The 25,786-nt window shown below is 35.8% G+C and overlaps 1 protein-coding gene and 1 pseudogene across 1 annotated transcript in view; one reads left to right on the forward strand and one right to left on the reverse strand.

Annotated features, from left to right (window-relative positions):
• The window catches only part of MRC1 (mannose receptor C-type 1), a 78,159-nt gene that overhangs the window by 16,591 nt on the left and 35,782 nt on the right, over window positions 1-25,786 (forward strand). The window contains exons 4-10 of the mRNA XM_006906991.3: window positions 2,946-3,110; window positions 7,129-7,242; window positions 9,557-9,703; window positions 13,401-13,583; window positions 16,645-16,802; window positions 18,349-18,459; window positions 23,767-23,882. Coding sequence (XP_006907053.1) covers window positions 2,946-3,110; window positions 7,129-7,242; window positions 9,557-9,703; window positions 13,401-13,583; window positions 16,645-16,802; window positions 18,349-18,459; window positions 23,767-23,882 — 994 coding nt within the window. The remainder of the gene's footprint in view (window positions 1-2,945; window positions 3,111-7,128; window positions 7,243-9,556; window positions 9,704-13,400; window positions 13,584-16,644; window positions 16,803-18,348; window positions 18,460-23,766; window positions 23,883-25,786) is intronic.
• On the reverse strand, window positions 24,524-24,642 carry LOC112475702 (annotated as a pseudogene).

Here is a 25,786-nt window from a genome sequence, read left to right on the forward strand (position 1 = left end):
ACCCATTTCTAGTGCTTCCTCCTAAAGTTCTTACCTCCAGGCCTCTTGCCGCGTCAGTTTTTATAGATCAGAGCAGCTTCTGTTTTCTGCTATTACTCAAGATTCTCTACTGCTGCCCTGCAAAGGGGCAGTTACAGAGGAAGAGCATCAGGCTGCGATCTGGGATGGTTCAGAGGCCATGCGGTTGCAACTGTGTTACTCCTAACTCAGCTTTCATAACTCGCAGCCACACACGATCACATTATTTCAAGCGTTATTGTAAAACAGTCCATTTTACAAAACTATGTTAGTTTGAGAAGGAAAAGCCAGAGTTCCAAAAATCGTGCTTGTTTACCTGTCTTGATTTATAATCCCTAAACATCCCACTGAAAATAAATTTGATTCGTCATCCTTATATATCGTCATTCTCTTCTGTGTGCGATCCTTCTGTTCTGGGTGAAGACCCGCAAAAACTCACCCGCTTCCCATCCTTAGTGACACCATTCTGCCACTCTTGGATGAGGTAAATGTGTTCTTCGCTCTTAGTAGCAGCCTTTAAAGGTTTGATTTCCATGAAAAGTTGATAGAAGTCTGATCTCTGCATTAGAAATCTTTTTGTCTGATGTCAACATTGAGCTACGTTTTCCTTAAGATAAAGCAATCCTTGTTTTTCAGTGATTGAGGAGTGCCTTTCTCCTTTACTTTGTAGAAATGGTGTTTTTCAAATCTGTTATCATGGAATTTCTTAGGGGTACAGATTTCACGGGCCCACCTATAGAGTCCTGTGCTTAAGTGGTGTTGACAAAGGAGTTGTCAGATGCTAGTATGATTTAATAAATCATTAAATGGAGGGCAGATGTCCAGTCATTAGTCACAAAGAGAGCTCACCACCTAGGATAAATGTGCGTTGGAGGGGTATATTGACTATGTTCTAGAATAATCTTTCAGTCTTGTTACTTCTGGTTTATGTCTTCAAAATCAAATTATATATATTTTCCTATTAAATGTAAAATAATTGTAGTAGAATTAAAAAAATATGTTTGAGCTCAGTTTGCATTAACAACCTACAGCACATCTTATACATTTCGTGCCTTTTTAAAAGGGCTTTGAAATTTTCCAGTCTATTTCATTTTCCTTGCTTTGTGTTTCTTTCAAAATAACATTTTATTTTATATTAGCCTCAAACAAGTAGATTCAATACAGGGCAATGAGGTACTAGTGATTGACCTGGTGACACTTAATTTTTTACTGTCCTTTACATTATTTATTGTAATGTTCTCTTTCTATTTACACATTTATTTTCAAATATCATGGTAACAGGAAGAGGAAAAGACTCCTTTCAATTTTCCATAGCTTGCAACTTCAGCTTTCAACGTCAGTTAATTTGGTTTACTACGGGTATTTAAACCATTTGGGGAGATGTATAATTAGCAAACCTAAACATTTACTGAGAAATTGGTCTTAATTCCTTGATTTAAAATGCAAAATAAAATTTCTTTACCTGAAGAGAAGGGTCAAATTATATTTCCTTTTTTGGTCATTTATATCCTTTTCCTATATTTCTAAACAGGAAAATAATCCCCTCTTTTTTTTCTTAGCTCACTTTTTTTTTTTTTTTTACCATATTATAAGCAAAACTTCCAAATTTCTAAGAATAGTTATTTATAACATCTCCATTTTCAAATAAACCTCATGCAATCTCAATTGAATGATCTCACTAATGGGGAAGGATCCATTTGGACCTAAACTAGTAAAGCCTCAGATCATGATAATTTAGTGTTAATATCACTAATTCAAATTTATTTTTATATGAGTATATGTATTGACTTTGAACTTAAAACATTTTAGAAACATCTATGCTGTTGCCTGAATAAAGTTTTGATATATTTTTCTTACTCTTCGGTGTGCCAAGTTTCATATCATTGTGTGTGGTATGTGTATGAAAAAGGTTGCTTCTTTGTCAGATAAAAGGAATCACAGCAATGTTGGCTATATGCTTCTGGAACATTGCCAATTTCTTAGCACGTTCAATACCACTCAGAAAACTTGGGAAGTTATATAATCCTCTCTCTCTTACTTGCAAATAAATGAAAAGATTATTCCTTCACATGACTTGTAAGTAGAATTTTACATTATTAAAATGACAAAAGAGGAATTTTTATAACACGAAGTAGACTAAGATTCATTTGCTGACTAACTTCTCAAGTATCTTCTATGTAAAAAGTTATAAATTAAATTTATCTCTATACTATTGGCCTTTTATAGAGTATAACCGAGTTTATAGAGTGTATTGAGGATCATAAAATCACAAAAGAAAAATAAACTAAATTATTTATGTTTTAAACTAGCAATCAGCGTTTACCATTGCCAGGGGCTACTTATATTGAATATATTCTAGAGGTGAAAAAGTGAGATTCTAAAAGTTACCAATTTAAGATCAAACCACTAGTGAGTGACAGCACCGAATGCAGATCCAGGAGTCCATGATATTTCCTCTTATGCATATGTCTTGGTCTGAAAAACAAACAAACAAATAAGCAAACTAGCATATGCAGACAAAATATTCACTTGCTGAGAGAAGACATATATTTATTTTCTTGTCTCACTTTATTTATTTTTTTCCTAGATTAGGAAGTTGGGCTGGTATCTATTCTTAGTCTTTGTAATTACTTCGCTCCCCAACTTATCTGATCCCGAACACCCCAATGGAAAAATGAGGAGATCATGCCTCCTTTTCTTTCGTTGGGTACACGGAAGAGATTCGATGTGGTTGATCTTTTGAAAACTCTTCATTTCAGGAGTGAAGAAAATCTCCTAGGCACTTTAAAAATAAGTAAAAGGAAAAAGAGAAAAGGAAGGAAAGGAAATATAATGCTTTAGTCAATCACGTTACTAGGATTGTTTAAAAAATATAGTCCACTGAAAGCCTTTTCTAGGCATAACAGCCAATTTCACTTCTTTTACAGTTGAAGGCAGCGAAAGCTTATGGAAAAAAGATCCATTGACTAGCATTTCCTACCAGATAAACTCCAAATCTGCTTTAACGTGGCACCAGGCGAGAAGGAGCTGCCAGCAACAGAATGCTGATCTCTTGAGCATCACAGAGATACATGAGCAAACATACCTTACAGGTAATGATATGAAAAAGTTGTCAGGAAGATCATGATTATTTTCTTTCTATATAGTTCAACGTAAGCGCAGACAGCACAAATGATTGTAGACATCACGATGGAGTCAGTCCCTGAGCAGGCGTTGCAGAGGGTGTGACAACTCTGCACCCTGAAAAAGACATCCGGGATGGCAAATAGGTTTGATCTCATGAGCCTGCTTTGTTCTGTCGGTTGTGATAGTCTCTAGAACCTGTGCTGAAATGGATTCTGAGGATTAATCTGGGCTCAGAATAAAAGATGCCACAATTGATTAGCGATGTTGTTTTTGGACACAAGGCAGGGATACCATGCTGGTCAAGTGTTCCAGCTGTGACCTGAAACCAAAGATCTTCCATTAGCGTGACAGAGTTCAAAATAACGAAATGCTGCCACCACAAGCGGGGACAAGTCAAGAGCTGCTCTGAAACTCTGAGACCTTTTTGTCTCCTGTCTCTGGAACTCTCAGACCTTCAAATCTTATTGACCCTCTTTCCCCAGTGTACTGTTTGTTTTTTAAGCTCTTGTTCTTGTAAAATTGTAAAGATTAAAAGAGCTGATGTTTGCTCGAAGTGAGAGTATTTGTTTTAGCTTCTAAAATCCACACTTGGGGAACAGAGAGATTAGGAGTAGGAATGAGCGGGGGAGAAAAAGCATCCCCAATTCTCCACTCCAGAGTGCCCTTCCTCCCTCCAGGTCACCCTGACATTGCTTCCATATCTCTGATCTTGAGACTACCATGTTTGAAAACTCTTACTGGCTTCTTGTTTCCTACCAAATTATTCACAAAACACCTCTGCCTGACATTCAAAGGCTGTCATGTGTCCGCTGACAACTGCTCCCCTTCGTGCATCGTGCAGTCTTGACAAAAGAAAGGTTTTAGGTTCCTCATTCATATTTCATTCTTTCTCACCTCCACACCCTCTCGCATGTCATTTTACTTGTACCTGGAAGTCCCAAAATATTATACAGTCGAAATGCGATTCTTCTCTGTTTGCATATGCATTTCTGTCATTCGTTTACCACTTTTATAATAATAGTTCCATATATGTCTCATGTTCCCTACAAGGCCATTATTCATTCATTCATTCATTCATTCATTCAGGAATCTGCATGTTATCAACCTTCTGGGTGATTCTAGGACAAGTTTCAGAGACCACACTTAGTACCTGCTATGTCAGCAATGCCTGCAAACTCTATCTGACTAGACACTAGCACAGAGTGCAGGAGTAAAGAGCATAAATTCTAGAGCCTGGGTCCTGATGCTGGGAAGCTTGGGGACAATGGAGAAGGAGTCACCTGAGACTTCTATGCCTCAGTGACTTCACCTGTTAAAGGAGAGAGTGCGTGTCAACCAATAATACAAGGGACAGAGCTTGTCCCCAGCCTTGCCTTGCTTTCTAGGGTTTCACTTTCTCCAACTCTTTTCAGAAGATCCTTTTTATCAGCTGGAACATATTTCTCCCCATAAGTTATTTCATTTTTCAGTCGAATTTGGAGATTATTAGTGCATTCTATGGGGTGGGAAAATGTGACATACGTTTATTGAACACAACCTTGTGGAATGCATGAAACGTTAACTGGGTAAGAAGTGTTTTTCTACTCCTAGTCAATTTCCGAGGACTAAATCGTGAACTGCTTGACTTAATGAAATATTTCTTGCCGTAGTTGAACACCGAGCTGAACATTTATTAATTTTCTCCTTTCAGGATAGGCAGCAACTCACCATTTTCTGTCAGTTCTTATTAAGGAGACTGACGATGGAAAAGCAACGTGATCTCACTGGGTGCTTTCACAAACTCAGAGATGAAAGTATGCCTCAGGCTGCTCAATTATTCTGTTTTGGGTTTTTTCTTTGCTGGGGGGAGCTTTCTAATAATGGGACAAAGTCTCAGAGTGATTAACATTTATAACCGTGTCTAAAAACAAGAAGAAAGATAAGAAAGCACAGAAAGAAACAAAACTAAATTAAGGAAGAGAAAAGATGATTTAATATAATCCTGGTATTATTCGTACACCCTTGCATGGGTGAGAGAAAAATCTAAGAGAGTCGAAATGGTTTCAACTGACTTTTTTTTTTTTTTTTTTTTAAGGAATCTGTTTTGGGGTTGTGTTATCTTGACTCTTAGGAATTTTACTTTTTTCGTTTTGTTTTGTTTTGTTTTTGTTCATTTCTGGAAGCCAAGGGATAGAACACAGGTGACGTTTTAACTCTCCTCCCTAGCTACAGAGAGGAAAGGGATGACATGGGCAGGACAGTGGCTCTGCCCAGCTCTGGACTCATTTCCGGGCTCCTGACTCCCACTCTCGGGGCTCCAGCTGCAGGAAATACTTCCCTAATCAACAGGGCACTGCTGTCATGTCCCCCAGGAGAGCCAGCAAGCCCTAAGAGATGCAGGGGCTTAGTTCCCCTCAGATTCTTATTTAAATCTTATCCAGGCCTCCAGAATGTTAGTCAGCACATTTTTAACTGAAACCTGGATAAGAATGACTTCTGGAATGAGATTTATAATATTTCCTGCTTTTCTTTAAGTCAAAAATATCATGCATTTGAGGGGAAAAAACTCTGACGAGGAATTTTTAAAAAATCAACAGAATTTTGGTGTTTTTGGAGGGAAGATTATTCATGACATTCGGGGTTTATTGGGATAGATTGGGGAAGAATCTAGAAAATAATGGTGTGAGAATGGGGGTTCTGATCTACACCATTTTGGGAAATATGCTACTAAAATGAAAAAAAGCACCCACAAATAGTTATATTTTTAAGATAAGATTTCTTAGATGTGAGGATTTTAAGAAGTAAACACCTTTTCTTTAAAATGCGTGAGCTTGTTTTATAACTCTGAGATCAAATTACCTGTTATTTATTGAACAGCTGCTATGTGCCAGACATAGCTTTATTTCTAAAGCTCACACCCACCACCTAAATGAATATTATTGTTCTCATTTAATAGATGAGATAGATATCAGAGTAGGAGGGAGAAGTTAAAAACTTGTCTAAAGCTTCATTGTTTAAAGAAAATAGCTTAACTGGAATTCAGTGCTGTCTTTCCATTTCGGTTTGCCTGGGTCTCACTCACAAAACAAGCAAGGATCTGGGGGTCCCCATAGCACTAAAGAGAACCTTTAATTAAGACGTCGACAGCTCCTCGCTTCAGTAAATTTATTCTAATCTGGTAATCTGATTTCACATTCTCCACGGGGCTAACTGCTTCTGCCCAGCAGCACATGCTCATGTCACCCACAGTCATTTTTCGTCCTAACTTCTGTTTCTAACCTCGAAAATGTTGGGACACTATTCAATCCTCAATTTCTGAATCAGATTTATAACTACATACGTGCAGGATCAGGATTTACAGAACTGAAATAAAATATAGGATGTGAAATTTAGCTTGTTATTCTGATTGTTTTTGCGTTTCCTTTGGTGCTGGCTGGAAAATAAATTGGACCTCAATATAGAAAAAGAAACCAGACCAGTATAATACTGGACGTGATTGCATCTTCTATTATATCTAAGTTAAAAAGTAGGTATATAACCATTTCAGACAATACATGCAGAGCAATGAAGAAATAAAATATTTAGCATGTGGAATTGATATTGTCTATAGTAATATTGAAAAAATTAATCTCATAAAATTACAAAAGCACAAAAGAAGAAAAAAAACATGGCTGATGCTCATCTGCGTTAAGTGATATATTTAACACAAAGTATAAATTTGTTTTGAAATCACAATTTTTGCCAACCCTACTTCAACATATAACAACAACAACAACAACAACAACAACAACAACAACAATAATAATAAACGCAATAGCTTACGTTTATTGGGCACGTGCTATGTGTTAGGCTCTGTTTTTATAATTAATTTCATTCTTTAAAACTAGCCTAGAAGGACCCACAGCAGATGAGGAATGTCAAAGGATGGATATTTCCCTTCAAGAGCCCTGAATTCTGAATTTGATTTCACTGTCGTTTGCTTCTGTTTTCGCTTTCGTTATGTAGGACTAACCAGTTCCTTGACTTCGGGACTCTGGATTGGACTCAACAGTCTGAGTTTCAACAGCGGGTGGCAATGGAGCAGTGGCAGTCCCTTCCGATATTTGAACTGGTTACCAGGTAGAGTGAAGCTTTTGTGTGGTTGAAATCATCTAAATTTGATTTATCTGGAGACCATGGGGACCTTCATCACCTCACATGTAGATCTCAAAGAGAAGAGTTGGGAGACTTCATCCAATGCAATCTTGGTTTATTAAGAAAGAGTACAATGAACAGTTAGTGATGTCTGCCTTGTGTGGGCGAAAGGAAAGGGATATCTTCATTGATCAGTTCTGCTGTTTTTTTCATATGGTTAGACTTCTTTTTTAAAGCCATTGAATGGTTTTTGCATTTGGTATAATTAAAATCTACATTTTCTATGCTATCGACTTATGCTGTTAAAAAAAAAACAACTTCAGTAAAACAATATTCAAAATAGATGCTGAAACATGAAGAGGAATTTTTACAGGACATATTTTGGTTTAAATTGATTAGATTTTACTACAAAGTATCACCTTGGATGCATGATGGTTACAAGTTTGTCACTAGAGTTTTATAATAGTCTCTGCTCTATTTTCTCCTGGAACATGGGAATTAAACATTGCTGCCAAGGAAAATAAGGTCCCCCTTTTTATAAGTGAAGATTTGATTTGTCCGCCTGCTCACTCAGTCAGATTAAACTGGAGAACACCAGGTGGGGTCAATCAGATCACTAGATAATAATAATAATTTATGAGGGCACTAGAATTTATTCTTTCTCGCTTAATTATTATACAACATTAAGCAGGGCAGGTCATTTTATTTATTACTCCTTTCGGGATAATGATTTTAATATCTAACCACCTGTATTCTAAGAATTCAGTTAGAAAATATGGAGGTTAACTTTAGTAAAGATAAGAAATGAAATTGGAATATTAATAAGAAAAAGAAATGACCTTCCTTACTAAACCATGTTCCTGAGTAGATGCAATTTTAAATCACTTTCTGAAATAGTATGAGGGTTTCTTCAACCTAAAATTAGAAAGCTTGTGGGATGTTAGAAATTGTTATTGTATAACTTGTTCAATCAGACACTCACTTGAGTACTTATTACCAAGTAATACCTCTATTAAAATACGCTCGTATTTGAAGTGAGGGTATTTTACACAAATGATATAGAAGTATAATTTCAAATATATAACTATGGCGACTATTTAAAGACAACTAACTGATCTATTAAAATTGGTAGTTGTGTTATATTGATAAATAAATCAATATATGGCATGATTTACTTGATAATATATTAATAACCAATAGCTTTAAAATACATTATTGTCTCTTGAAAGTTTCTAGTACTGACACTGATGCCTTACCTGTTAGTTCATTTATATTGTGAATTTGATCATAATATCAACTTATTTTTAAAACATCTTTATCCTTATCATTAACATGTTTTTTGTGTGTGCCATTCAAACAACTTTCAAAATTTTTTGACACAGGCTTTGTGGAGCAGGTAATATGATTCTCATCTTGCAGGAAGGGAGAGCGAGGTCACAAATAGATCACTTACTTGAGGTCACAAAGCAGAGTCATTAACACAGGGTGGCTGCTCATTCACTTACCTTCAGGTGTGAGATGGAGCTAGTTTTTAGAGCACTGGATTTAAAATCATATATTAAAGTAATGAAAAAGCATGAGAGATGTGGGCGTCAATGCATGTATCCATTTGCATTAGCAAAGTTGACTGTCTGGTTCTTTAATCAGTGTCTGGTAAAAATGGCATGAGGGGTCGGCTGTTAAAACTATTCTTCATAAGCTGAGTTGAAAATCTTGAGACAGTGTCTTAGTTCGAGGCACATTTTATCAGCATTTACCCTGGCATGTTGCAGCTTCCAGGGTCCCTTTCCTTGCCTCATTATCTTTCTTTCCTGTCACCTCTTTCTAATTGGAGAAAGTTTCCTCATGTTCAGTTTCTCATCCTCAGTTTCTGATCCTCACAGTTAGCTTGACTTAGTTTTCTTGACAGGCATTGACAGCGTTCATTCGGGCTGGTTTGGAACAGCATGCGTTCGTCCATTAGGTGTCTATCTCTCTATTAAATGTGACATAACCCCACGCAAAGATTGTTCAGGCTTTGAGGTCTAGCTTTATTATTTGATATTGTGGGGGGAAAAAAAAAAGATTATTTCAAAGAAGTAAATTTGTATATTCCACATCTGAGGCATTAAAATGATCCTACAAGAAAATAGACACCCAGCATGGCTTTTATTCTGTATTCAGTAAGTATTTGTGAATCTGTAGCAAAAGCCAGAATGGGAATCCATTAAATCTCAAGGATGAAGACATGAGGCTGAGAGGGCTATCTCCTTGGAATACCTACGATAGTCTCACTTTAATTTTTTTCTTTTCCCCAAAGGAAGTCCATCAGCAGAACCTGGAAAAAGCTGTGTGTCACTAAATCCTGGGAAAAATGCGAAATGGGAAAATGTGGAATGTGTTCAGAGACTAGGCTACATTTGTAAAAAGGGCAACACAACTTTGAATTCTTTTGTTATTCCTTCAGGTAAGTGTTCTATTTGATCCGAATTGTATAACATATTAATTTAAAGGTAAAATTATGGCTTAGTCATAACCATATGAAATGACAGGTTTTGTGGATAACTTCTGGAGTAAGCTTAATGATATTCCTATAAAATTTCTTTTTGTTGTTGGTTGCTACTCCTGGTTGCTAACATTTCCTGAGTCTACTATTGTGTTTGACAGAACATAAATAAGAATTTTATCTTCATAGCAGCCCTATGAGGGAGGTGTTATTATTCACACATTCTAGATGAGGAGAGAGATATTCAGAGGGTAGATAAAGCTTACACATATGATGAAATTGGAATCCAAGCTAGGAAAGAAATATTTTAAAAGGTTTATTATTATTATTTTTTTAATGTCCCTACTATTTAGAGGTCTGGGTTCCAGTGCTATTCAAGTTAACATTGTACACTGACGTCTTCACGAAAACAGAATAAACATTCCAAAAATAGTAACTGAATTTTATATATAGGCTAGACCCAAGTAAAAAATTTCAATTATGCTCTCTGTTATAATATTACAGAAGAATAAAAGCTACTAAGGCAAGAATGCATCATTTCTACAAATTGGTAAACAGTGAATAAACTATATTTTTTGTCTGTTTAATGGTGGCATACTCTACATATTCTTTACTTTTTCACTTAATAACAATTTTGGACATCATTCCATATAGTACATAAATAGCTTCTGTGTTCATTTTTGTGGCTGCACCATAGCCGTTGCAGAGAGAGGCCCTATATTTTTTTTGATGAGTCCCCTATTAATGGACCTTCAGCTTGCTTCCAATTTTGTATTGTTATAAACAATCCTACAGTGAATAACTTTATAAAGAAGTCATTTCACATAGATGTTCTTCCCTAGAGGCGGAGTTGCCGGATCAAAGAGTAGGTGTGTTTACGATTTTAATAGCTACAGATGTGGACAGATCTCCAACGGATAGAGATGCTGCTGCTGGTTATGAGGTCTGATCGTACTTTACGGGGTCACCATCATGAGTGTGGGCAAGCCTCAGGGAGCCCGCTGCCATGCTTGCATTTCATCTCCTCTGTCCCTCCCACAGGGGACGTGGTATATTTGTTCACAGTGAAGCACTCAGTGAGCTATTCTGTTTCTTTGCTGTGCCTCACCTTGCTTCACTCGTTACCGGTTTCTGAATTTCTCTATCCTTCTTGGATTAACCATTCGATCTTATCTATTCATTCAGATTAGCCAGAGCTTGAAAAAGCATATCAGAGATCAAACTATACAGCACACATAACTGGTGACCCCTTGGGCAAGAATTCCACCTCGGACCCAGTTGGTTCTTGCAGTGCTGCCCCGTCTGTCCCTAATGCCTGGGTCCCGAGAGCTGCACTGTGCAGTTCAGTAGCCACTGTCATGCACACAGGTGGCCAGTAAGTACATGAAACATGGCTGGTTCCAACTGAGATGTGCTTTAAGAGTAAAATGCATACTGGATCTCGAAGGCTTACCAGGAAAAAAAAAAATCTTTTATTCATTCATTCATTCATTCATGCATACATTCATTCATTTATTTATTTTTACTGATTACATGTTGAAATGATATTTTGGATATGTTAGGTTAAATAACATACCTTACTACAATTAAATTTACCTGTTTCTTTTTACTGTAAGATGGCAACAAGGAAATTTAAAAGTTTAAATGTATGTGGCTCACATTTGTGGCTTGCGCTATCTTTCTATTGGACCGTGCTGCTCTAGAGCAATAAGCAGCTTTGTGTGGCTGCCACAGGGAGGTCCCCTTCATTGGTTGTTTTCATATGCAAAAATATTCTTGAAGTTCATCTGTTCAGTTTTTGAAGTCCTGAGAATTTGCTGACATTATTTTCAGATTCCTAGGCAGCAAGATTGAAAAATCCCACCAGAGGGCTCCAGAGGTTTATACAAATGTCTTTTTCCGTTCCTTCTCTTCCCTTCTCTCTCTCCCCGCCCCTTCTCTCTCTCTCTCTCCTTCCTTCCTTCCTTCCTTCCTTCCTTCCTTCCTTCCTTCCTTCCTAAATGGAGGTGGCCTGTTATTACGGGAGGCGAAGCCGCCACCCACTTCCTTCCTCTCCCTTCCTTCCTGCCTTCCTGCCTTCCTGCCTTCCTGCCTTTTTTCTTTCCTTCCCTTCCTCCTTCCCTCTTTCTTTCCCTCTTTCCTTCCTTTCTCCCCTCCTTCTTTTCTTCTTTCCTTTTTTTTTTTGTAGCCACTGGAAGTGTAGAGAATCTAAATTGTATTGAAGGAATAACATTTTTTAAAATATGCATTTTTATTACAAAAATACTGTGTTTGATTATAATAAAAATGCATATTTTTAATCATGACTGTCTGTTAACTTGAATGACTACTGTGCACAGAATCCTGGGCTTAAACAAAGGTGGTGCAGATAGTTCCAGCCTTTAAGGGAAAATGGGACTGATACATTTTAACACATAACAAAGGTACCCTGTTTTGAACATTTACTAAAGCAGCACAGTTGAGAACATTTAATATCAAATTTAAATGTATAAATTGACATTCATTGGGTAATATAGTCCTTCTTAAGCAAGGTATATTGCCAAATTGCTGTTTGAAATAGTATCCATAAAACGGTAATAATAAGCTACAGTGTAGGCAATATAACTTTAATTCTTTTTCTCAACCAACATTCATTACACATACCATGTGCCAGGCCCTATGCCTGTTCTAGGGTCTCCAGGGATGAATATGGTGAATCTCTGCCTTCCAATGTCATCACTCTCAATTTCCCCGGCTCATTACCATTATAGCATATTTTTGTAATGTATAATTGAGGTTATGAAATTTGACCGTAGCTATTAGTAGCAGTAACTAGGATACTGGCCACTATTACTGATTTGATTTAATAATAATCGTGTGGCAGCTGTAATTTCCAGTCACGTTATCTCAAATGTTTTTTAGTTCAGAACACAGTGAAGATGGGTATATAATATTAGTATTAATGTTATTTAAAATGCTTTACATATATAAATACTTTGGTTCTGGTGGCAAATTCAGGTTTTGCCTGAAACACTTCTGCATCTAATCTCTGCAATTTGCACAATATCATATGTTATCTCTTGGGAGTAAGTCAATGGTAAGGGTCAGTTCCGAGGGGCAGGTGGCAGTTCACACCGCTAAGGTTTCAGAGGCTCCTTGGTGGCCTTGCTGCCCCCACCCCACTTATTCTAGTCCTTGTTTCAATATCTCTTTCTCTTGCTTGCCTAATGGGTCTTGTTCCTCCTCTGAGGAATGACTGTTTCCCTGATGTCCGCAGAACTGAGGGGAATTGAGATCCTTTAAGGGATGTGTCACATGTCAAACTTTGTGTCTCCAGCATTTACATAACATACTTAGTACAGGTTTACTGACGACAAAATGCAGGTGAAATGAGACAATCTATTTGCCCTATTAGGAACAATTTTTTTTAAAGAAGTTTCCCTAGTTTTATTTTAAGATGAAAGATGGGTTCATATACTCTGTAGTCTGAAAGCAAACACAATCTAGTTTATCTTTTGTACCTATGTATGCCAAAAAAAGAAAAACAAACATTCCCTTTATTGCATATAACTATGAACCGTTTTGTATATAGAATGATAAAAATGTTACAATTAAAAAAATACAAAACACTTCTTTTTACATGTTTTCCAAACTATTTTTTTTTTTTTTTTTTTTTTAGAAAGTGATGTGCCGACTAACTGTCCGAGTCAGTGGTGGCCATATACAGGTAACTGTTACAAAATTCACAGAGAGAAGAAAATCCAAAGAGATGCCTTGATGGCATGCAGGAAGGAAGGTGGCGACCTCGCAAGTATCCACACCATTGAGGAGTTTGACTTCATTATCTCCCAGCTGGGATATGGTACGCACTTACCCCAGTAACATGCTTGACCTGAGTCTTCCCCACTCTTTGCCATCCCCAGGAAAATTCATCATAATTGTTAAACTGAATAAGTTTGAATCAATAATTCCATCATCGATTTCATTAATTTAATAATAAATTATTAATCATGCCTCACATGTAAACATCGTGTAGTACTTTAAAGAATTTTTATCCCTAGGAGATAATTTGTTTTCCTTTTCCTATGTCATTAATTAATGGATAGTTTTAAAAATATTATTCTTCTGCGTATAATCTGGATTCAGAGCAGTCTAACCTTAAACATGTCAATGTCAATAGCGTTTCGTTTTTTTGTAATTATTCGTGGGTGTGTGTGTATATTTTCTTTTCTAAGGTCTATATTTTACCTCACAAGAAAGGTCTGAAACTGAACCATCACATACTTTGGATTTTATTTTCTTTATTAAGCCTAGATGCTGCTGCTAGAATGGTGAGCAGCGAAAGAAAGTATTTAGATGTGGGCCTCAACCTCTTAAAGAAATGTATGTTTCCATTTTAGGTACATGATTTAAGAAATATATAGAATAGTAACTAAAATACCGTTAAGTCTTCAAAATTGAAAAAAGCTTATTAAAAAAAAAAAGTGGGTAAAAGGAGCTGGGGATGCTTATCCTGAAAGAGAAGTGAGGAAAAACCTAATGATAATGGGCCCTCTGCAGTGCTTGCTGATTAAATGATTATCATTTTCTGCTTCCACGGATGAGACTTGAATAGCTTGCAGCTGTTCATTTCCAGCAAGCAAAACAAGAGGAAATGGATGGTGGTGATGGTGGGGACTGCTTCCTGACGCGGACTGCCTGACAGTTGACGGGAGTGGGGGTAGGGAGGAGGGAAAAGTAATTGACGAAGGGATGAGAAAATTAGAGTAGCTTCGGAAAAAGATTTAAAAGATCCCCAAACACTACTACTCCTGGCACCTGTGTCAAATGGACTCTCTGCTTTACCTCGCTGAGTTTAGTAGGGCATGGAAATAGACTGCCGCAGCTTGCGAACGGTTTCTTGATTATTCTATGTTTACCCATCCTGGACAGTTCAGACTAGACAATGATAATGTAATCAGAACGGATATATCTGGATATTATCATGACATGCAAGTCATGATACTTAGAGTAGGTGGTAAAGTTTGCATGTGAATGAGTGGGAAACAGATTCGTTAAGATGCTCTTGGGATAATATGCAAATTTTGCTCCACTTTATGTAATATAATATAGTAAGAAGAGAACTTTATATGTTTATTGCTATGGTTATTTTGGGAAGTTGGATGACAAAGGTTGCTTTTAAACTTAGCTTGAAAATTAGGGAATTTTCACTCTGCAAACATTCCTTTTTTATTATTGATAAAGATTTATTTAAAACGATAAAAATAATATTGATAAAGGTAAAGAAAAAATACGAAATTAAAATTATTATTTCTAAATCCAAAGCCTACAAAATCTTTTTTTTTTACCTAGCTGAGATACCTTTTATGTTAATCATGGAAATATAGTAGATAAATTGAGACCTGTCCACATAAATTATGACTACATTGACAAAGGTAGTTTCCACGACTGATTTATAAAAATCAGCCTAACAATTTTACACTCACATCTTACGTATTTCTGTGGGATCAAGACTGTGCTTAGGAATTACAAAAGGTAGAAGGGGAGAACAGTTTAGTGAGAAAAATGTTTATAGAAAACTCTTAATACTTTATTCTAATAGTGAGACTCGGGAGTTAGATTTTCATTAGTCTTAAACCTAATCCTTCAGAGGCACAGTAGGTCGTTTTGAAGCCTCTATTGGCTGCTCAGAAAGATCACGATCTGCCAAATTAAGTGAAAGGACCAAGGGTCGTCCTGGCAATGTCATTCATGCTCTGCAGCTCTGGAAACATCTGCTGGGGCTGGTGCTGGGCCAGTCAGGGACTTCTCCAAAAGCAAACTTGAGTGACAACTTTAGGAGGAAGAGACTAAATCGTTTAGGGAAATTCCTATACAGTGGCATTTTCCCCGTTTTCTACTACAACATCATCTTTAAAATCCTTTGGCAAGTAATTTTATTTTACCGCTTAATGTCATAAATCAGACATTCACGATGGAATTCTCAGGAGTGCAACTGAATAGATATCGAATTGGATATTCTTTCATTTTTTAAATTTTGGAATTCTGTGTTTTCAGGCATGAAATCCTAGGCCTTCTATTTTGTCCCATTTTAGTTATGGTATTTAGAATTCGTAGAATTGTAACTACTAATAAAATCGATAATGCTCTTCATAGAATTTTAAAACTAAATGATCACATTTTATATATAGACCTAGTTGTTTTTGTTTTAACCTCTATTTGTTATTTGTTTTTCTTTTTTCTCATATGTCACGGTGAAAATAATTTCGGGTTCATTTATATTTACAGACTAGTAAATAAGTGCCAAATGTCAGGACACAGCCTAATTCCTCAGTTTATGCTTCTTCTCACTGTATAGATCACTTTTACTTTTATTACAGTGATTGAGCTTTAATAGAAATACCTAAAACATTTTTTGTTAATGGCAGTCAGTAAAATAAAAGTGATTTTTAATATTTAGTATTTCAAAACATACACAAATAAGATTTAATAGTAGTCGAATAGATTTATATATAAATTAGCTGCCATGTTACCAACACAGTCAGTGCAATTGGTATGAAAGGTTATTTCAAACAAAAAAGACACTTCACAAGATAGAAGGTCATGATAGACGCCCCTCAATGTTACTTTTTGCAACTCTCAGGAGACGTCGTTTGCTGTAGCACAACCGAGGAATATGGTCACATTCACAGTGTAAAGACTACATTATACAATTAACCTAAAATTGACAAAACGCGTAGTTCTCAGTCTGTAGCACTGAGTAGATCAGATTAACACTCAGTAGGATGGGCTTTTGTGATAGGTATCATGTCGACAGAGTAGAACTGTCGTTCCTAAAGCAGAGGGCCTTCCTTTCCTGATCACTTCCTGATTCTTGGAAAGAAAACTGTGTAAATCACTTTTGTGTTCTTCTTCTTGTTTAGAGCCAAACGATGAATTATGGATTGGCTTAAATGACATCAAGATTCAAATGTACTTTGAATGGAGTGATGGGACCCCTGTAACATTTACCAAATGGCTTCGTGGAGAACCAAGCCATGAAAACAACAGGCAGGAAGACTGCACTGTGATGAAAGGCAAGGTGAGACAGCTTTAATGACCGACCGCTAGCAAGGCCACAGGGAATCTTTCCCACCTATTCCATGTGGTGGTTTAGATCATTTCTAATCTAGGTTAAATCGTCATAGGTCAAGGTGGAACTAAAACTCAAATTCATCTTCTTGAATCTGAATCTGACGGCTGTCGAGCGAAGTCACATTTTCAAGAGGCCCAGAAAAGCAACAGACAGAGACTTTGGAGTCCAGGATGAAATTAACCAATAACTAATAATCACATATTGTTCCTGTGCTGGATTCTGGTCCCATGGCCTGCCATCTGTGCTAGGAGAGCTACACTATTTTTTATTTTATTTTATTTTTTAAGGTTACATGGAAGTGCCACATATGAAAAGATTTCTTCCATACCCTAAATACGACTTTAGCAACTGAAGAATATCATCAGATTATCTTTTGTTGATAGATGATGAGCGTGGTGCTTAAGAAGCAAGGTTTCGATGTGAGAATTCTTTCCTCATTGCAAAATGGGAAAAATAATTGTACTTAGCTCACATGGTGTGTGTAAGGATTAAGTGGGTTTATACAGACAATGTGCACAGTGCTTGCCCCAAACTTGTTCAATAGGTATTAGCTACTACTTTCATCATCGTAATTGCTTTTAATGCAATTAATTGAAAGCTTAAGAAGAGAGTATGTGTAAACTATCAAAAGAATAGGCAGAGGTGTGTCCTGGGAAGAGGAAACCAGAAAGCATCATCTATGTCAAGAACCGAAAGGATCGTATGGCTGAAATGCATAGAGGTAGAGAAAGAAAGGTGGGTCCGAACTGTTGCGTTGAGGTTGAGAAAACATGTATTAAACTGGAAGTGGGGAGACCAGATCTGCCCTTTGTGAGTCTTACTGCGGCAGAAGGAAAGAGTAGCAGACTGCAGTGGGTTGAGACCAAGTGAGAGATGAGGAATTAGAGGCAGACAATGCAGAAATACATTTTCCAAGGTGTTTAGTAGTTAAGGGAAGGAGAAGAGAGGTCATTTTAACGTGAAATATCTAAGAAAGGGAGAGAGAGGATAGAATTGGAAGCAGAGTGAAAGGTGGAGTCTTAGATCCAGGAGGACACTGAGCAATAGAAGTTGGAAACGGAGGAGAGGTGCCTAGTTTCAGGTATGTGTTCAAGTTTGGTGTGTTGGGTAAGGGAATTTTTCCTGGATGACTTTACATGTACTTGGTTAACTTGAAAACAGCTGACTGCAGAGGCTGTGTGCAAAACAGCTCTTGGCACCATCTCACTTACGGGCTTGCAAGCAATTTTAATTTCTCTCTAGATCCCTCTAAATAGCGGCTTGAACAGCTAAGACAACAACACATTGGGACTACAATCTCCTTTAACGTCTTTGTAGCAAGAGACAGATTTGTTGTTTACTTACAAAATGTCAATTTACCTTTGCTTTTCATAGATACCATTGTTTCTTAATAACCTCAAATCTTTGTTTCCCTTTTGGAGGCACAATTGCAAGAAAATAGCATCGAAGTCAAATTGATCATCATTAAGTTTTTCCTCGTTGCTTTCTGCAGGATGGGTACTGGGCAGATCGGGCCTGCGAGCATCCGCTTAATTACATCTGTAAGATGAAATCACAAGCCCAAGGCTCAGAAATCGTGGAAGTAGAATCAGGCTGCCAGAAAGTGAGTATAGAATGTACACAATGATTCCAGACCAGCAAATAATATATAATACACTTGGCTTTAATTTTTTCGCTCGTGAAAGTACTCTATTATTTATCGTCGTAGCCAAACGTTTCAACTGTTTAAACATTCAACGGTTTATTGTTAGTGTTTTGTCTCGTCGTGCTCCCTAAAGACTTCTTCAGGTGTTCTCAGCAGGTAACATGGAGTGTATGTGGTCAGTAGCTCCTTGCAGAATTGTCATGGGAATGGGAGGAAAGAGGACAGAGAATAAAATGACACAGCGAATGAAGCCCGGAGAGAGTAATGAGATTAAGGCAGGTCATGGGACAAGGGGTCATCAGTGAGTTACTGGTCGTCTATGACTCTATGGGTCGCCAAGGACATTTCTGGTAGATAACCTTAAGTTGCAGATAGCAAACGATCCTTAGTTATTTTTTATCATTTATGACATTTCTGATGAGCCTACTTCTGGAGGGGGTTCTTCTCAGTAGATCACTGCAATGGGAGGCAGGAGATATGAACTCTAGCTGGTCGGGGCCAGCTGTCACTCCCTTAAACTGAATAAAGCCATACGCTCCTGCCGTGTGACAGCCTCACCTGCATGATGGTTAGTAATACTTCCCTGCAGGTCTTACATTTCTGTGAGGTTAAAGTAAATGATCTCTGTGAAACAATTTCTAAAAGCATAAAGAACTACAAAATCCAGGGTGTATGGTTATTATTCTGTTTGAAGATGAGCTCTGTTGCTCATCTTCTGCTTTTTTTTTTTCCTTTCTCATGTCTCTTGGATAAAAATAAAGTAGAATCAAATTTTCTTTCCAAGAGTCTCCTGTTGTGATCAAATCATCTTATAACAAACATCAGCGGGTTGAGAATTCATGAAACAATTTAATACTCTACAAAAAAAAAAAAGAAAAAAAAAACCCATAAAGAAACATGGGGCAGATACAGAAAATCACAGGCTGTTAGAGGAATAAAGGATCCTAATGATGATCAAAGTTCCTCTTTCAATTTTTACATTCTGGAAATTTCAGTTAAGAGAGCAATGACTTCCTTAGAGTCATGTAGAGGCAAGACTGGAACACAGTACCCTGTCACCAGGTCACTATGCTTTCATTACTAATTTCAATCCCAGTATACTTATGTATTCTTTGCCTAATCATATGCATATATAGGAGATTATATTATTGTAACTTTCTATAAATGACAAACGATCCTTTAATTTTATTGCAACGAAAGTTATACATTACAACGAAAGTTATACTATACATAATCTATTGATTGTAGATCTGATATAATGCAATTTAATCATTATAATGGTAATAGGAAAATATTTCAATAAGAAAAAGCAACTGTTTGTCAAGTACAGTTATTATGATCTCATTGCTTTTAAAAGATAAATATTATATTCTTAATTAGATAGAAGAGGAAACTGACATTCAGAGACATTAAGTAATTTGGCCAGTTAAAAAGCACCTGCTCTAGGCAGTGACTTCCTCAAAGAGCCGAGAAGACTAGGAAACAAAAATCCACTGACTAGCAAAGGAAAACAATAAGACCGTTTTTTTTCTGGGTCTGGGCACTTGGTGGTGTAGGGGTCTTTTTGAGAATTTAGAACTGTGGGCCTGTTGTCTTACTGTTTGGGATCCAGTTTTCAATTTATTGCTCACCTATGTGGGAAATTTGGAGTTAAGAAATTAACATAAAATACTCCTGAGTTGCTAATATTCCAGGATGTCTGACAGGTGCAAATGTAAATTCTCTTTATACAGCAGTTCCCTTTTCCAGGCTGACTAGGAACCCTGCAGATGAGTTGGAAATCCAAAATTATAGAACATACCACTAGGAGCTTTAGATGATGAGATTAGTGTATATGACATCAAAATGAATGTATTTTAAAATACTTATAGAAATGAAAGTTGTAATTGAAACCATGAACAGCCACCGAGTTTTATGTAGTGTTTTTATCATGATTCAATTCTAAATATTTTCAATTTCTGTTAAGATTTCTTTGACCTATGATGTGTATGTGTGTGTGTGTGTATGTGTGTGTGTGTGTGTTTAGTGATGAGGTTTTAGTGGTAGTGAAGATGGTTTTGGTGGTTTTTTAGTTTCTAAATAAATGAGAAGTACTATTTTAATTTCTCTGCATTGAGATCATATAAGTATTTTTTGTTAAGATTTCCTTTATGGTCTAGTTCACAGTTTTTATAAATATTCCACGTGAGCTTGAAGGGATGATCTATGATAATCGGGTTTAGGAGTATATGTGTGCTGACTAGGTAAAATAAAGCAATTATTCAGATATTCTGTGTTCCTAATATTTTATCTGCTTAACAAAATATTCTTATAATTCTGTAAATTTTTTCATTATATACTTTGATCAGTGTTACACCTTCATGATGAATCAGTCCTTTATGTAATTTCTTTATTTATAATCATGCTTTTTTTACACCATAAAGTCCATTTTAAATAATATTAATATTGCCACAAAAGTTATCTTTTGCTTGGTATTTCTCTAGAACCTCCTTTTCCAACTGATTGCTTTTAATATTCTATGTCATTATATTATAGAACATACCACTAGGAGCTTTAAGAATATAATGACATAGAATGATTAAAAGCAATCAGTTGGTAAAGGAGGTTTCCTTAAATAAGATTAAAATTTTAAATGCATATATATTTAAAATTTTAAATATATATATATATATTTAAAATTTTAATCTTATTTAAGGCACTCTGGCTTTTAATGGGCAAACATGAGTTTAGATTTGTTTTGCCTACTGATATATTTGGATTAATGTCTACCATTTATTTTGCACTTTATTTTGTTTATCATTCTGTTTTCTTTTTTCTCATTTGCTGCAGTCCACTGGTTCAATATCTTTACGTCGTTTTTCTCCTCCACACTTTAGGGAATTGTACATTCTACTTCTGTTTTTTAAATGATTAACCTTATGTTTTTAACATGCATTCCTGACTTGAAGTTAATCACTCTCTCCGCTTCCTGAACAAAATGGAGATTACTATTCCACATTAGACATTAAAAAAAAATAATGTTAGACTCATAATAAGTGGAAAAAAAGCGTACAGAGAATTCCCCTTTATCATCTACTCTGCTTCCTCCAGCAATAACATCTTATCTAACTAGAGTACATTATCTCAACCAGGTAATTGACATGGGTACAATATCAGTAACTAAACTATAGATCTTATTCATATTTCATTCTTTAACTTACTGCCCCAAAATTGTTATTTTTGCTATTTGTACAAGCAATTAGACCTGGATTACTAAGACATTTATTGACTTCTTTGCTCAGCATACACTTACTCGTAGCTCACTCACTCCTCCTGACTTAAAAATCTTTCTTGCCAAAGTAAATCTTTGAGCAGTTCTTTCACTGGTAGTCTGGGAGAGGAAAACTGTCTTGTCCTTAAAAATGTCTTGAATTTATCCTCATCCTGCATAATAATTTAGGTAGATCATTTCAGAATTCCAGATTGACAGTTGTTTTCTGAAAATACTATGTATTATGTCATTTTCTCCTGGCTTTTAATTTAGCCATTAAAATTCCTGTTATTAGAGTAATCCTTCTTTTTTTAAAATGGATCCTCTATATTTTCTCTCTGATTGATTTTAAGATCTTCTCATTGTCTTTGTCATTCTGCAGGCTTAGTGCAATGTGTTGAGAGTCGGATTGGTTTTATTGGTTCCGTTTGGTACTCAATATGCCTCTTCGTTTTGAGGACTAGTATCTTTCAATTCTTAAAAATTATCAGTCAATAATTTTATTTGGTGTTTCTAAAATTTATCTCAGATGGATGCTCTCATTCTATTTTCAATCAACATGTTTTTGTAACCTCCTTTCATATTTTCATTCCTCTGCTACATTCATCAGTTTACTAATCTCTCTGAAACCTTACTTTCTACATTTAATCTGGCCATTAAGTTTTTAACTTTATATTTTTCTTTTCTTGAAATTCTGGGTTTTTTTTGTGTGTTAATACCCTCTTGTTCATAGCATTTTGAGTTTTCATTATTGATTCTATTTCTTCTTTTGTCATTTAAACAATCTCAAATGTGCTGATTTTTATATTTCCCAGATTGTTTTATTATGTCATATTGTTAACTCTCACTTAAAATAAGGCATTTTTTTTCATATGGTTTATAAATTTTGATTGCAAATTAGTTCCTTCCCTATCCCCACCCCAACCCTCAAATGTCATACACTTCATGACCTCCGTTGTGGAAATATATCTGTTGGGTGGTTTTGCATTTTACTTCTCTGAATCCTCCTTTTATAAACTAAAATTTTTTCTTTTATTCTTTTTTTTTTTTTATGGCTGTGAATTCTCAAACAACATTGATAGTGGATAGTGTAAAGTTGGGACTGGCACCCATCTGTGGCCCAGATTTGGTATTGATTTTCGAACAGAAGAATTTTTTTCCCATACCCAGAACCCCAGGCAAATGACAGGAATCTCTGTCATTTCCCGGTTCTGTGGGTAGAGTTTCCTTGCTCTCCTTCCACAGTGGGGCTACCTTTAATGAGCATCATCTTTATGCAAGGATTTCAGTTCTATCTCCCTGCCTCAGGTAGTCTGTTGGCCAACTGCCTGATCTGCATGAACATTAATGCCCAGCCCCTGGACCCCAGGACCTTAATCTAGGTCTGATATACCCTGAGCAACCACGGTCTCAGTTGGTACATTTTCCATTCCAGTTTTTAGTTTTCTACTTATTTTTGGTACCTGGAGGTTTTCCCTTTTTTCTCTCAAACTCTAGTAGGGATATTTTGTCTTATTGTTCTGTTTTTATTTAGCATTTCTGTGTGTTTGAAGTATGAGAGGGGAACCATGCCAAATCATGTTGCCATAAGTTTGATAATACTCTCCGATGACCAGATGATATAGCTTTATACTCATCACCTACTGTTGGCCACAATAGGCAATAAGCCTTGCTATTCTGCAAATGTTTCCTGTGTCTACCTATTCTAAAACCAAAATCTTAGCCATTATGTTGTTTCCTCAGTAAATATTTCATAAATCATTTTGTTGGAGGATGCCTCAAAAGCGGAGAGAATGACTGACCCCCACCCATTTTGTATCATGATTTGTCATACGAGGAATGATGTACTACTGTTTTCTTTATTCATATAAATGATTTTCATTGCACTTCAAAATTCAGATTTGAGTTCTTTAGACACTTCTCTTGTTTATCAATTTGTTTTTATGATAAAGAGATTATTAAAATAAGATTATCTAACAAATATGTCTGTTAATCTGCTTGATAACATTAAACAGGGCTGGAAAAGATATGGCTTCTACTGCTACATGATTGGACACACGCTTTCAACATTTACAGAAGCAAACCAAACCTGTGTGAATGAGAAGGCTTACCTAACAACTATTGAAGACAGGTACGCAACGATTTTAATTTTATTTTAAAATGTCAAATAATGACAAGTTTTCAGAAAAACCTAAGTATCAATGTGTTCTAAATTTCTGAGTACATTTCATGCAATTATGACATATGGTTTGTAAAAACAGAAGCATTAAAAATCACATTATCTGAATTCTTCATTACAAACACTATAAAATATTTTTTACTTTTAGTACTATAAAGCAATATTCAGAACTATTTACTAATAACCTAGTAAATATAGTTTATAGGCCTAACTTTTTTCTATGTCAATTTTTTGAAGCAGAAACAGTAAGTTTTTCAGCTCAGAATTCCCACTTTCTATCTTTATCATTTTTTTCCACCAAAAAAGAGGACAGAGAGATTTACTAAATATCTTATTTTTTCCATTCTTACATTTTTTTCCTTATTCTTTGCTAGGTTTACTAGACCTATAGGTCAAGAAAATCACATGGTTATAGTGGATTTTGTGTAAAATTTGACCTGTAGGATCCCATCCTTTTGTTTTTTTTTCCTTTTCTTTTCTTTTTATTTATTTATATATTGTTAGGCGAGGCAACCCTTGATTGACCTCACAGATTGCAAGGATTTTACCAGCTTACAATCCCTTATTTTTTAAAAATTTTTAAAAAATTTTTATGCCTATAAGCACTTGGTTTTCCTAGGTGGTCTCCCATCCAAGTACTATCCAGGCCTGACCTGCTTAGCTTCTGAGATCAGACAAGATCAGGCTTGTTCAGGGTAGTATTCCTGTAGACTGAGTCTCATCCTTTAAAAAAATTTTAGTATTTATTTATTTTTCCCTCTACTCTTTGCAAAGAACTGGAATAGGCTCAGGAGAAACTCAAAAGAAATTTTAAATGTCCATTCCATTTGCAGTAAAAAGGTAAAATATTATTGAGTTTTAGAACAATTAGTTATATTTATTGGCTTTTCGAGGCAGAGCCAATACAATATAGAGAATGCTATTGATATTAACAATCCTTTATAAAATGAAATATATCTTAGAATTTGTATAGTTTTTATAAAAGAACTTATATTTCAACCCACATCCTTCTTTCATGTACAATTAAATATCTAATATATTATAAGACCCTGACATAATGCTAGCATCTGAAAATCAAAACGTAGATAACTTTTTATCTTACGACAAGGAATTGTGTTCTTATATGTACTGTCATTGATCTTTTGGTCTATTGGAGCAGAGATTTCCTTGTATTTTATATTTTAGGTTTGCTTTTTCTTTATGTGTTTTCTATGGTATTTATATTCAGGAGCTCACTAACTCTATGGTTCAATTTGGTTTTTAGACATTTAAGAAAAATAGAGTTTGGAACTTTTAATTTTGTTTGCTCAGTTTGGGGAAAGAAATTATTCAGACTAGGATCAAGCAAATGTTGTATTATTGTAGCTTTCTCCACACCTCACTTTGTTTTAGAAATTTTGGACACCACTATGCTTTTGCTCTATAGAGAGATTTTTGTTCATGTTGCTGCCTCATTGTCTGATGTTTGTCAGTTAAGACAAGCTTGGTTCCTTTACTAACCAAACTATATTATTACCAGATTATGCCAAATACAGAGTTGAGACCCAAAGGGAGAAAAAAATGTTTAACTTGTGATTCTGTTCCCATTCTCTCTAGAGGTTGAATCTCTGCTTCTGTACATTTCTTGATGGTTTTCATCTTTGTTTCTGAGCTGAGATACGAGAATGAAATTGAAAGGAAAATTCACACAGATTTGTATTATCTTTTATAATGTGACAGCCTCTCAACTTACTTAGCCAAAAATTGTGTAGAGCATTTGAAATATATGAAAAGTAGACTGAATTTTTAAACAATGTATTTTAAAATGCTGTAGTTTTTTCCTTTTCATTTTCAGAATTTTATTACATTTTGAGGAG

The sequence above is a fragment of the Pteropus alecto genome, unplaced genomic scaffold (assembly GCF_000325575.1).
Source record: "Pteropus alecto unplaced genomic scaffold, ASM32557v1 scaffold11, whole genome shotgun sequence".
Taxonomy (NCBI): Eukaryota; Metazoa; Chordata; class Mammalia; order Chiroptera; family Pteropodidae; genus Pteropus; species Pteropus alecto.